Source organism: Melozone crissalis, unplaced genomic scaffold (genome assembly GCF_028551555.1).
Source record: "Melozone crissalis strain CALT ecotype California unplaced genomic scaffold, PUWL_Pcris_2 ptg000034l_1, whole genome shotgun sequence".
In the NCBI taxonomy this organism is placed as follows: domain Eukaryota; kingdom Metazoa; phylum Chordata; class Aves; order Passeriformes; family Passerellidae; genus Melozone; species Melozone crissalis.
The window spans coordinates 3,551,737-3,564,962 of NW_026535812.1; the positions used below are offsets into that span (position 1 = coordinate 3,551,737).

Genomic DNA, 13,226 nt, shown 5'->3' on the forward strand with positions numbered 1-13,226 from the left:
TGATAGCAAGCCAAAGGTACACATTGCCCTTATCAACAACACCAAAGTAAATGAAAAAGTGCAGACTTTTAAATAGCAAACTACAGGAGCTATTTCCACAAAAAATTCAACTGGGGAAAGACAAAAGAAGAATCAAGGTGACAAAACAAATCCTAATAAAGCCAGATGAATTCAAAGTAATATGAAGACAGGAAGGCTTAGGGGTAGTATAAAGAACAAGTAAGAGACTTAAAGAAAAATAATTGCATAAAAAGACAAGTGAAATTGTAAAAGAATCCCAGACAGATGAGTCTCAGAGGGAAAAAGAACTTGAGAAGGGAATGGCATGCAGATAAGAGTAGTTTCTTGGCATCACTAAGCAGCAAGATGGTTGGTGTTAAACTGGAAAAAAATAAACAAACACAATTATAGAAATTGAAGTGGTTTTGGAGAAAAAAATTAATGTATTTAACTGTTACAAGTCACAAGAAGAGAAATATATTCACCTTCTGAGGCAATTTAAGAGTGAAGTAGTTGCTTATTAATAAAATCAAGAACAAGCTGGAAGAAACAAAACTTGGCTTCAGTGGTATTAAACCAGTTTATAACTAGGAGGATGTGCTTCTTTGCCAGGTAAATTCATTGATAAAATAATTAAATAAAAAACCATAAAATGAGTCAATAGCCCAGATGAAACTTGGATCAGAAAAAGCAGGAAAACCAGATCTCCAGGCTTCTTTGTAAGGATCACAAAACACAACAGTGTAACTAGCAGACACATGGGATTTAGATTTTTATGAAACCTTTGACAACAGACCAGGCAATACACACAACACACATCTAGGTTTAATTTGGACAGTTTTGGTTTCAGAAGATTCTCTCAGGTGTCAGGTTTCAGTGAAAAACATAAAAGTACAATTATGAGAACAAGGTATTGACTACTTTTGCTAGCAACAGGAGAGAAGGAAAATATTACAATTAACCTTTGAATTGGAAGGTGCCGTCTTCTCCTAATTTTCCTGTGGCCAAAGAACAAAAGAAACCAACAAATCTGCCAGGATCATTGCTCTTCCTTCTCCTGTGAAAACAAAGGGATCAGACACATCCCACCTGCCCTCACATAGCAGTTTGTGCTGCACGCCAGATTTAGTTCACAGTACCCTGGCAAGTGCTTGGATTCAGAAGGAAAATAGTGATAGAATGTAGAGGGAGGTTAAAAACTATTAAGATTGGAAAAAAAACCCCAGTTACTGAAACCATACCTTGCTTTGAATAATACTGAATATGTACTATTATTTTTTTCCTTGATAACTATTTTTAAAAGATAAGTATTACAAGAGGAGAAAGGAATAATAAAATTAATTTGAAAAATAGGAACTCCTAATTCAGAGCCCGCTGAAGTTAGGAAAGGACTTTAATGGGCTTTGGCTCAAGCCCTTATAGTGTAGCAAAGGAAACAATATAAACTGAAGTGGGATTTATATCCCTACCATAAATAATGTATGTAATCTCAACTACTGGAGACGGGTTTTGTGTGTATCTAATTCATCATTATTAAAGTGAGATTATGGCAGCTTTATGTGAGACAGAGGCAAATGTGGGTCATTAATGGAAACAGTTTATTTACATTACTCTCTGCAACTCCTCAGGCACTTCCCTTGCTCTGAGCCCTCGCTCCTGCCCCGCAGTGGCCCACAGGAACACAGCACAGAGCGCTGCCTGAAACAAGGCTGAAAACTGGAAATAAGGAGCACGGATAATCCTTCCTGCCTTGTCAATTCCCCCTCGAATTGGAAATACAGATGTCAAATAGTCACGGCACAAATAAAACCTCGAGGGGCACTTGGTGTACAACCTGTGCTGACTAGGAGCACTTGCTAAAAGTGACAGCACCAAAGGGGCAGCTTTGGGAGCCTTTTGCATCACATTTCCTCAGGCATCTCCCTGGGGATGTCTGCAGCAGCAGAACACAGCTGGCACACAGCTCCAGCTCCTGAGGTTCAGTGGGCAACTCTGAAAACAAGCAATCCTACAGAAAATCACAACTCCAACAAATTTAGCAAAAAGTACCCACTCCCTCAATGTACATGGTGAAACAAAACCAGCCATGTGTAGCATTTAATTCCTTTAAAAACTAATTTGATGATATAATAAGGTTTGTGTCATCTTTCTTATGTTAGCACTCTACGCCTTCTCTGGAAAAAATAATTTATCTTCAGACTAATCCATGCAGGTTTAGTAAAAAGAGCTTCCAGCTTGGTCCATTGTGTCCTTCAGAAAAATATTCCACAGGATTGCCAGATTTTTTCTTATCAGGATGAAGAGAACCAACTATTAACTCTGAAAAGGTCACATCATCAACTGTGAACACATGCACTGCCTGACTGGGTCCACTCTGTGTTCTTCACATAACAATTGGATGCACAGTTACCAAACCTGATATTTTGTATTTTTCTCTGTATTTTTTCCAAGAAAGAATTCTTCCTTCCAAACAACTTTTCACTACTAATTTGACATATTTATGGCCCAGGAAGACTAGTAAACTGCAGCCCCTTATTTGATCAATTAAATAGGCAGAGCAGCAACACAAGCTCCTAAGCTCCTCATTTGTCTCCTCTCTCCCTGAGATGTCACTCTCAGCAGCCATCTGATCCTTCTGCTATCCTGAGGCTGCCAGCAAAAAGGAAATGAATGCCAACTGTGCAGGTGATCTTGTATAGACACTTTCCCTGCAGTGGAAACCCACTGGACCACTCACGGGTTTCACTGGGGACATCCACCCATCATCAGATGATTGTAATTTTCCACAGCCAACTGTCCTGGGATGCATTGAAAATAATAACAAAAGCTCAGAAAAATTCTTTATTTCATTATTGATTTTTACACCACTCATTCTTCAAGCTGGTGTTACATTTTTAACTACATCAAAATAAAATATCCTACTTAAAGCTGTTACTTCACTACAAATTTAATCCACAATAAAATATAACCAATTTACCCCTTATAAATGATCCTACTTTATAAGTATGTTAACCTGCTATACTTCCATCTACAGTATAGTTAGTTAATATTTCCTTTCATCCCACCAGCCAAAAAGGTTAATCCTCACAGCAGCTGTTGCTACTCCAGTACAGACTGAATGTGAATTTAACCTCTCCTGGATATTGCCCAATAAATTCTGTTGTTTTTCTAAGCACTTCTGTGAATTAAAATGGACGTTGGCTTGCCATCCAAACTCATGAACAGGTCTGAAGCGGCTTTTAGGCACGTCGCCAAATAACTTCCCAATTCCCTTATAGGGTATAGCTCTCACTCCAGAGATCTTCCATGCAAGAATTGAGAAACAACACCTTCTCCATTTCATCAAAATTATTTTTCATTTTCTTAGCATTATTTAAATACATTCTGCACAAAATTACATTAAAATAATATTAAGGGTTTCATTTGCCCTCTGCAATACCCAGTCATTTCAATTTAGATGTAACAAGGCAAATATGAGAAGAACATATCCTCCTGCAATGTTCTTGACAAGGCCAGGATATTGAAAAGCCTGATAAATAAATTCAACCCAGAGCACGTGTTTGGATATAAAGCTGAAAAAACCATGAATACTCCCCAGTACAAAAAAGATCAATTATAAGAAACAATACACTTTTAAAAGTTTATTTTAACTAAAACCAATATATGTTAAAAAGTCTTCATTTTCTCCCAGACTTCAATCATCATTTTCAAAAGTAGCATAACAGATCTGGCAAAGCAATGAACAGCCCTCTAAAGTTTAACACAATTGGAGATCTACAGAGCATGAGCATCATAAGCATCTTTCTCGTGTTGCCCGTCCTGGAGATGAACTCTTTGCTGTCTCAATGGGAAGGCAGAGCCAGCTTGCACTGATGGATGGCTTTGATTTTCTGGAACTTGAGGCGTTCCCAGCTCTTGGACAGAGACTTGCCTGCTGATAAGAGAATCATACAATAATCAGGACTGGAAGAGACCTTTAAGATCAAATTTTGTTTCACACCTCCCTGAGCACAGTTTGTAAGACTGAAATTCACAATAAAAGTTACACAGACCAACTAGAATAAATAATCTTCAAGGCATAATAAACTTGCAACTCCATAAACAGGCCCAGTTATTAAGAAGCCAGTATCCCCTCTTCACAGACATTAGAGCCGATATGTCATAATTATTGAGTATAAAACTAATTTTGGTTTTATGGTTAAGTGCAGTTATGTATTTTCCTTCCTTTACAAAAGCGTTAAATCTCCCTGAATATGAGGGCAGCAATTCCTCACTACCCGCGGCAGTGAAGCCGTGGCCGGACTGACGAGGCCGGTGCCCCACACAGTCCAGGCGCCTCAGGGCGCCACGCAGGGCCGGAGTGGCACAGCCAGAGCGAGGTGGGGTTTCATGGGCGAATTTCTAGCTTGTTCCTCCCTCTGGGGCAGCCTGTCCGGCCGCAGGGCCGGGAGCTGCCTGCCCCTTACAGCGGGCAGCAGCCGGTGCAGCGCACCCACTGCCGCCCGCAGCCCTCCGCACCCGCGGGCCAACAGCGCTTTAATCCCTCACAGTGGCCTCAATTCCACCGGTTTTCCTACTACGGAGACTCTCCGCTAAGGAAGGGAGCCCGCAGCCCTGCTCCGAGCCCGGGGCGGCTGAAGAAGCCGGGCACCCCGCGCTGAGGAAGGGAGCCCGCAGCCCTGCTCCATGCCCGGGGCGGCTGAGGGAGCCGGGCACCCCGCAGCCCTGCTCTGCGTCCTGGGGGGCTGAGGGAGCGGGGCACCCGGCGCTCCTGCTGGGCTTGTGCCATAGCCGCAGAATGAGCTCCCCGCCCTCACCAGGCCCTCAGCAGCGCTTTAATGGCACAAAGGCGCTGGGAGCGCTCGGAGCAACAACGTTCTTGCCCTTTGCCTCGGGGACAGTGCCGGGGGACCGCGTTTCCCTCACGCCGGGAGGAGACTCAGGAGACCTCATAACAACTTACATCTTCCTCATGAGGGGAAACGGAGGGGCAAGCACTGATTTCTGCTCCCTGGCGACCAGTGACAGGACCCGAGAGAACGGCCTGAAGCTGTGTCAGGGGAGGTTTAGGTCGGATGTCACGAAAAGGTTTTGCACCCAGAGTGGCTGGGCAGCAGTGATCACAGCACCAAGCCTATCTGAGTTCAAGAAGCATTTGGACAACGCTTTCAGGCACAGGGTGCGACTCCTGGCACACGATGTGACTCTTGGCACAGGGTGTGGCTGCTGTGCATGGCCAGGAGGAGTCGAGCTCCCTGGTCCCGCTCGGGCTGCTCGGGCCGCTCCGTGACTCCATTTCCCGGCGCGCCGCGGGGCGGGAAGGGGTGGGATTGAAGATGGCGGCGCTGGCGGCGCGGGGCACGGCGGCGCTCCCGGCGCGGCTGCGGCCGCTCTGGGCGCTCCCCGCGCGGCGGGCGCTGGCGGCGGCTGCGGGCGGTACGTGAGGGGACCGGGACACCCCCAGAGCGCTCCCAGCTGCTCCGGCCTCGGGATCCGGCCGCCCCGCCTGTTGATGTGCGGCTGCTGGGGAGGGATGCGGGTCGGAGCGCGTGTGGGGCCGTGAGGGCAGGGGGTGTCCCCTCGGTGACCGTGGCCGTCCCCTCAGCCCCCGGCTAACAGCGTGTGCCCTCTCCCGCAGAGGGAAAGGCCGCCCAGCCCAAGCCCGCCTTCACAGACGAAGCGGTTCAGACTCTGCTGTACAAAATGACGGGACTCGACCTGCACAAGGTGTTCCGGCCTGAGAAGAAGGGCCTCAAGCCGCCCCACTACAAGCTGATGACCGAAGCTCAGCTGGAAGAGGTAGGCTGCTCTGCTTCCTTCGGAAGTAAGTGTCGATTTTAGCAAAATACCTGTAATAGCCCATATTTCTGCCTTCCTTACTGCTGCGTTTGAAAAATTCTGGTTTCTTTTCTTCCCAATTCTGTCAAATACCTTAATCTGATATTTAAGTTATAGCCCTGGGAATCCTTTGACTACTTTTCCCCCCTCTCTCTTCTGGTCTGACTTCATTTAGGATGACAAAGGGCTTGACTTAAGCCATTTCTGCTGTAGCCACAATTAAAGCTATATACAAACTGTTGCAGTTTGTGCTTTGGGGGAAATTTACCATGGAAAAACACCTGAAATAAAGTTGGTGTTTGCAATAGTTTGTCCCTTGTAGTTTTGTAACTTTCTCCAGCGTTTTGTCCAGGTTTTAGTAGTGGTAAATTGTTTACATGAAATTCACCTACCTAGAGGTGGAACTGGTGTCTCCTTTTTTCTCAACTGCAGAAGAAAAAAAACAAGCTTGTCTAAATGAAAATATTTGTCCCCAAGTTGTATATTATCTTTCCGACAGGATGATATTTTTAGTTGTAAAATTAAACTACTTTTTTCCCCCCTACAAGGCCACAAGAAAAGCCATTGAGGAAGCTAAGACAAAACTAATCATGCCCCCTGTTTTGAATGAACGAGAGCCAATTGATGATGTCTTAGCAGAAGACAGAATCCTTGAAGGAACTGAAACTGCAAAATATGTGTTTACAGATTTAAGCCTCTCCATTCCACATCGTGTAAGTAACGTGATCAACATTATTAATTTGTTCTCAAAATAAGCTTTAGTGCAAATGTAGATGGATCAGTTTGCAAAAGGGCTGAGAAGTCAGTCTGTACAAGGCAGTAGAGAAAAATGTATTTCTAAATACCTGCTTCTAACTGATAATCATAAATTACATTCTGCTACTCAAAAGCAGGCATGGGAAGGCTGTGTGGTAGGTGGTTAATTATTTTATAAGCAGGTGCTAGGAGTGCTGAGTTCTTCCATGCTCCTAGAAGGTTTTTGTAGGATTGGATTCCTTTGTAAGATGGAACTACTCCACGCTTGCAAAGATCTGGAAGAGGTTTGGAAAGAGCTGTGGAAATGATGAATGAGTTCCCAGGAAAGCTGTAAAGAAAGTCTAATGGAACTGGGGAGTATAAAGATAGTTTCCTTTGTGTAATGAAACATCTCAATTGTCTTTAAGTATCAGTAATAAGAGGCCAGAAAAATTCTTAACCACCTTCTGATTCCAAGAACCCTTCATGGTTCAAACGTGCATATAGTGATGATCCTGTGAAATGAACTGCTCAGTCTTCCATCTGTTACTCTGTCTGAGATCTTCCTCCAGGAAACTGCTGTTTATTCTCCTGCTGCACCATGGTCTTGGTTTGAAAGATAGGTGTCTGCTAGGGAAGGCAGGAGCCTCCCTTGGAATGGAGAATGTAAACCCCCTCCCTCTGAATTATTATAATTTGAAATTAGGGGATCTCAGGCAAAGATATGGGAATAGGAGTAACAGTTCTGTACTAGTATGTGAAAAACCAGTAACTGGGGCATTCACCACAAACAGAAGCAGGGAGAGCGAGGTTCGGCATTCCCAGAGAGCGCTCGGGGTTCAGGATTCCCAGAGAGCACTCGGGATTCGGGATTCCCAGAGAACACTCGGGGTTCAGGATTCACAGAGAACACTTGGGATTCCCAGAGAGCACTCGGGGTTCGGGATTCCCAGAGAGCACTCGGGGTTCGGGATTCCCAGAGAGCACTCGGGGTTCAGGATTCCCAGAGAGCACTCAGGGTTCAGCATTCCCAGAGAGCACTCGGGGTTCGGGGTTCCCAGAGAGCACTCGGGGTTCAGCATTCCCAGAGAGCACTCGGGGTTTGGGGTTCCCAGAGAGCGCTCGGGGTTCAGCATTCCCAGAGAGCACTCGAGGTTTGGGATTCCCAGAGAGCACTCGGGGTTCAGCATTCCCAGAGAGCGCTCGGGGTTCGGGGTTCCCAGGGCACTCAGGGTTCAGGATTCCCAGGGCAATCCAGGTTTGGGGTTCCCGGGTCTGGAGCAGCCGGTGCTTGGTCCCTCAGGGCTGAGCTCCAGCCGTGCTGGTGAATTGTCCCCGCACTGAGGGACAGCCTGGCCGCCCTCCCCAGCCCTGTCCATTACCTGCCTCTATTGTCACGGGATCTCTGTCCCCCCAAAAGAAAACTCCCAAAAACCAGAGGAGTTTCCCTTCCCCGCTGCCACAAGCACCCAGCCATCAGTGCTTCTTACCAACTCAATGGGAAAAAGTTCCACAAGTAACAAGGAAAGAAAAACCCAGCTCCCAACAACCATACTTAAAACTTTGCTGTCCAACAAACTTTCCCATTCGCCACTCTAAAGCAGTTATGCTTGAGAACAGATCTGAGTATATTGTTTAATTTGTTGTATTTTTTGCCTTGCACTTGCTCTTACTTGATTCTAGCCTACCTCTTGAAAAAAGGTACAAAAGTGCACAACACTTGCATTCCTAATTTTGTAGGTGTTATTAAAAGATAAAATCAGCCTAACTCCCTGTCTGGGTGTGAATCATGTTATCTCTAAACTTCCCAGAGCCATGGCTTTCATTGTTGGCACATGCACAGTTGTCAGTACATGACGGTAAAACCAAGGTGCGAAAGCAGCACTTATGCAGCAGGTAGTAAGGCAGAAATGATCAATCTGGCATATGGCCACAGTCAGCTAGAAACTGGTGTTATAAGGATGACTTCAGGAGCAGAAGGACTTTGACAAATGAGGGGTTTTTTAGGATGGATCTGGCTATGACAAGAGGCGGCTTTGGACAATGTTTGGTTTTTACCTCATTTGCAGGAACGTTTCATTGTAGTCAGAGAACCAAACGGGGTGTTACGCAAAGCCACCTGGGAGGAACGAGACAGGATGATCCAGATATTCTTCCCAAAGGAGGGGCGCAGGGTGATTCCCCCAACACTATTCAAGGATGAGAACCTTGGGGTAAGCTCTTCTTGGCTTTGAAACTGAGCACTTTTACTCCATTGCAGTCTGATAGTGAAACTGCTCTCTGGGCAGGGTAACTCGGAATAAGCCATTCTGCATGGGTGTGTTTAGTGCTTGAATTCTGTTTGGACCAATTGCCTTTCATTGTAACTTGGTTAAAATACTTGAAACAAAGTTGCAGGTTAGGGCCAGGTAAATCCTGCATAGGTGTAAGTACTGTGTCATACTAGAAACAATTGTCCATGTTGTCTTTTGATGAAGGGGTTACTCATTGTGTTGTCCAGAACAGAGTTGTGGCTGCTGTTTTGATTTTGGAGAGTTGGGATGGTGGGAGTACATGACCTACCCCTGAATCCAAACTCTTGTTTCAGACTGTATTTCAGCAAGACCGTCACGAAGATGTCCTGAACATGTGCATTGCTCAGTTTGAGCCAGATTCACCTGACTATATCAGAGTGAGTTCACTTTCCATTTTTTTAGCAAGCCAAAAAATCCTGTTTGTAAAATTGTAGGGTTTGTTTTGTAAACATAAACATTTATCTGGGAGCAGAGGTGTTGGTCATATGTGCTGTAATTTCTCCCACATCCTTGTGATGAGTTTTGGGGTTTATTTTTATGCAGAACAGTAAAACAGGATTTTGCACAAGTAATTTTTACCAGTCTGGAAGGATACTGCACATACAAAAATAGTCTTTATTCAGGTATTTTTGGTATCAAAGCAGAATTGATGGTAACACTTGTCAGGGGCTCTGAGCAGAGTTTTGCTGCTGAAGTCACACTGACTGCTGGCTTGGGAGCTGACAAAGTGCACTTTGAGAAACAGCACTGTGCACAAAGTATTATTTTTGACAAACACCAGCTACTAAAATGTAGTTCTAGCAGAATAAAATTAGTAGCTATAGCTGCTGGTAAATGTAAGTCTACACTTGCATTTAAAATGTTTACTTCTCTTTAAACTGTAATGTCACAGGCATCATTTATGAAAAATCCTCTCTTTAGGATTTTTCCTCTTGAGAAGCTGAGAGGCCTCAGGAACAAAATGTAAACAATGGTTATCTGCTGCTGTGGAATGCAACAGGTGGATCTTTAATTAGCCTATGTTAGTTGTTTCTAATTAATGGCCAGTCACAGTCAGCTGGCTCGGTCAGAGAGTCAGAGCCACAAGCCTTTGTTATCATTACTTCTTAGCTGGCCTTCTGATGAAATCCGTTCTTCTATTCTTTTAGTATAGTTTTAATGTAATATATATAATAAAATAATAAATCAAGCCTTCTGAAACATGGAGTCAGATCCTCATCTCTTCCCTCATCCTCAGACCCATGTGAACACAGTCACACTTGTAAATTGTATTAGGCTTAATAATAGGCTTAATTAAATTCGATTTTTCGAGTAACTTTTTTTCCTAAGAAAAGTTTCACAGCTCTTTGCTCTAGGATTTTTCTCCTGAAATAATAGATGCAGCTTGACAGCAGTGCAGTGAAGGTGCAGAGCTTATGTCCCTGTCTCCCCAAAAGCTCAGGAGAGACAGAATTTAGCTTCCTTTTACCATAAGGATGTCTGTGAGTTCCAAGGACTGGGCTAGCCTGGCATTACCCTGAATTATAACAGGTGTATGGTTCAGCATGGGGCTTACCCCTGCACCTTAGAGTCTTGGGTTGCTGTTGATAATCGCTGCCCCAAGATGTGCAGGATGTCTCTGCTTCGGTTCGCACAACTGAAGAACGAGTCTGCACTCTTCCCTTTTAGGTCTTGAAGTTGTTTATTAATTCTTATCTATAAAATTTTCTTTCTGACCAGCCGAGATCTGCTCAGCAGGGCAGCCACAGGCACTGTGACCGCCCCCGAGGTGGTGTTGTCTTTTTATACTACAAACTACGTATAACATAGTTACACTTAATTCCCAATGCCTATCACCTGTGTTAGACAGTGAGCTTCTACTCTAAACCAATCCCAAAGTGCCAGCATCACTGCAGAAAACGGAGAACAAGAAGAAAGAAGAAGGACTAGACATTCCCTGATTCCTCCATCTTGTCTTCATAACCCCCATACCAAAAATCCTAGAATCTACATTTTCACCCTGTGCATATTTTATTATTTCACCATTCAAACCTGTGTGACTTTCATGTCCTCTTACAAAGCTGGCAACTTGCTCCAAGGGTCAAAATCAAATCCCCAGGTGTTCTGGGCAGCGTGCCAGGGTCTCCGAGCCCCTGACGAGGTTCTCGGCAGCTCTGGACATCCAAAGGGATGTGCTGAGTTCCAACATTAGGGAAATGAAAAAGATTAAAAATTCAGGTACAGGGGGAAAGTGTCAGCAGGCTGCAGTTCTGCCATGAACAAGCCCATGTGTGTGTGCGTGTGTGTGCAGGTTCACCACCGCACCTACGAGGACATCGAGAAACACGGCAAGTACGACCTGCTGCGCTCCACCAGGCACTTCGGGGGCCTGGTGTGGTACCTGCTCAGCAGGAAGAAGGCAGATGGATTACTCATAGACATGATCAACAGAGACCTGTGAGTACAGCCTGCCACTTGGTAATGCTGCCTTGCCTTAGAAAAGTACTGCTGTTTGACAATAAAACCAGGATTTCTGTCAGATGTAGGAAAGTTCTCATTTACCCGATGTTTTAGGCCAGCTGTGGAGGTACTGTTAGCTGTACAGGAGCACCTGTAAGAGTCCATGATGTTGTAGGGTGTATATATAGGTTTCTGCAGAAATTAGCCTTCTGTGGTTTTTGGGTTTTTTATTTTTTTTCCCCATGTAATTGTCAGAACACTTCCAGCTCTGAGCACTTCTGATCTCAAAGGCTGCCATTTCCATACTGAGTTCAGTTTTGCCTTATAAAGTTGATACACTCTGGGTTTTAGAGCAATTCCTAAATAGCTTAGGAACATGTAGATAAGGTTTCATTTTAAATGGGTGAATTTCTATAAAACACCATGCTAAATTTATTCAAAGTTCCCTGAAGTGAACAATATTCAGTAGTTCAAAATGCCACTAGAGCTGGGAGAAATTAGAAATGTGTACCATCAGAACTCCAGGTTGCAGTGAGAGTGGCATTTATTTTCTGCTGTTTCAGTGGTCAGGTCTTGCTTTTTAACCTGAGCATATGGAGAAATCAGGAAGATTCCTGGTTTGGAATCGGATTGGTAAAAGGAAAATTCATGTATCTGGCCCATTTAACAAGCAGAGTTTGGAATGTCTTTTCCTGCTGCACACTTCAGTAGTTTTAAACTCAGCTGAGAGCTCTGTGTCACAGGATTTCTAATGCTACTGCTGTAAAACATACTGGTCATTGCAGTCTGTGTTAGAAAGTTCCACTAAACACTCATTATTGGTAATTAATTGTATTTTCAAAGGGATGTCAGCTGTATTACTGCTGAGCAGGCCAGGAGGGATAGATGTGGGTACTTCCTTGTGTATTCCAGGGACTGGATACTCAGTGGAACAGCAGTTTGACAGCCTGTGCTGTGCAAAGCACAGCATAAAATACTCTCTAAGTACTCTGAGAGAGGAATTGCTAAATGAGCCTTTATTTGTTTAGGCTGGATGATGCTACAAGTTTAATTACCCTGTATCATATGCTTCACCCTGAATGTCAGTCAGCAAAGGAAGCTAAAGAACAGAAACTTCAAGGAGTTGATCTGATCAAGGTAAGCTTTTCTGCTTCTACATAACCTGCACAAGAGAGCTTTTAACCAGCACAACCCAGTGAGCAGTTACATTTCTCCTTACCTTAGGAAGCAGATACTTAACAGAACTGTTGTACATGCCAGGCTGGGGTTTTTGTTAAACTCTATAGCTACAGCTGCACCAGGATTGTAGTTGTGACTGATCTGCCACTGGCATGGTTAACTCTGCTGTTACATTAACCTCTCTCCTGCCATGCTGCAGGTATTTGTGAAAACTGAATCCCAGAGAGAAGGTTACATCCAGCTGGCCCTGCAGGCTTATGAAGAAGCAATGGCTACTTCTTCAGCTTCATGAAGTAAACCTCAGCTCATCAGAAGTTTTAAGTCTGTTTATAAACATTTTCTGTACAGGATTCCACAATAAATACTTGAAAATGACTGCTGTAGAATGTATTTTTCTTTACTGAAATACATGTGCATCACTACAGCAGTTTGAGAAGTTCTATAAGTGAACTTAGAGCAGCCCTCATGACTTGTTTTCACTGACACTGTGCCCTGAGTTCAATTATTTTATTGTTGCATCTTGAATCTAAGGAATTGCCCACAGTTCATTTTAGTTACTGAGGTAAGTGCAGGGTCTGGACAGCTTCATTTAGGAAAGGGTGTTACAAACACCCCTTCTAACCCTAAGCTATATCACTGCTCTGTTGGAGCTTTTAGCTACAAGTGGTGTCTGAAAGAGTAACTTAGCTGATAGTGATGGTTACCAGTGCTAGATGGCAGCACAGTGAAAACATAACCACA

At 44.2% G+C, this 13,226-nt stretch overlaps 1 protein-coding gene across 1 annotated transcript; it reads left to right on the forward strand.

The window, feature by feature from the left end:
• Positions 1 to 5,336: 5,336 nt before the first annotated feature.
• MRPS22 (mitochondrial ribosomal protein S22) lies at positions 5,337 to 12,858 on the forward strand. Its single transcript, XM_054282653.1, has 8 exons — positions 5,337 to 5,436; positions 5,639 to 5,799; positions 6,387 to 6,551; positions 8,643 to 8,786; positions 9,161 to 9,244; positions 11,158 to 11,303; positions 12,335 to 12,443; positions 12,685 to 12,858. Exons 1-8 carry the CDS (start codon positions 5,337 to 5,339, stop codon positions 12,775 to 12,777), a joined length of 1,002 nt encoding a protein of 333 aa, XP_054138628.1. The 3' UTR covers positions 12,778 to 12,858.
• The last annotated feature ends 368 nt before the right edge of the window (positions 12,859 to 13,226 follow it).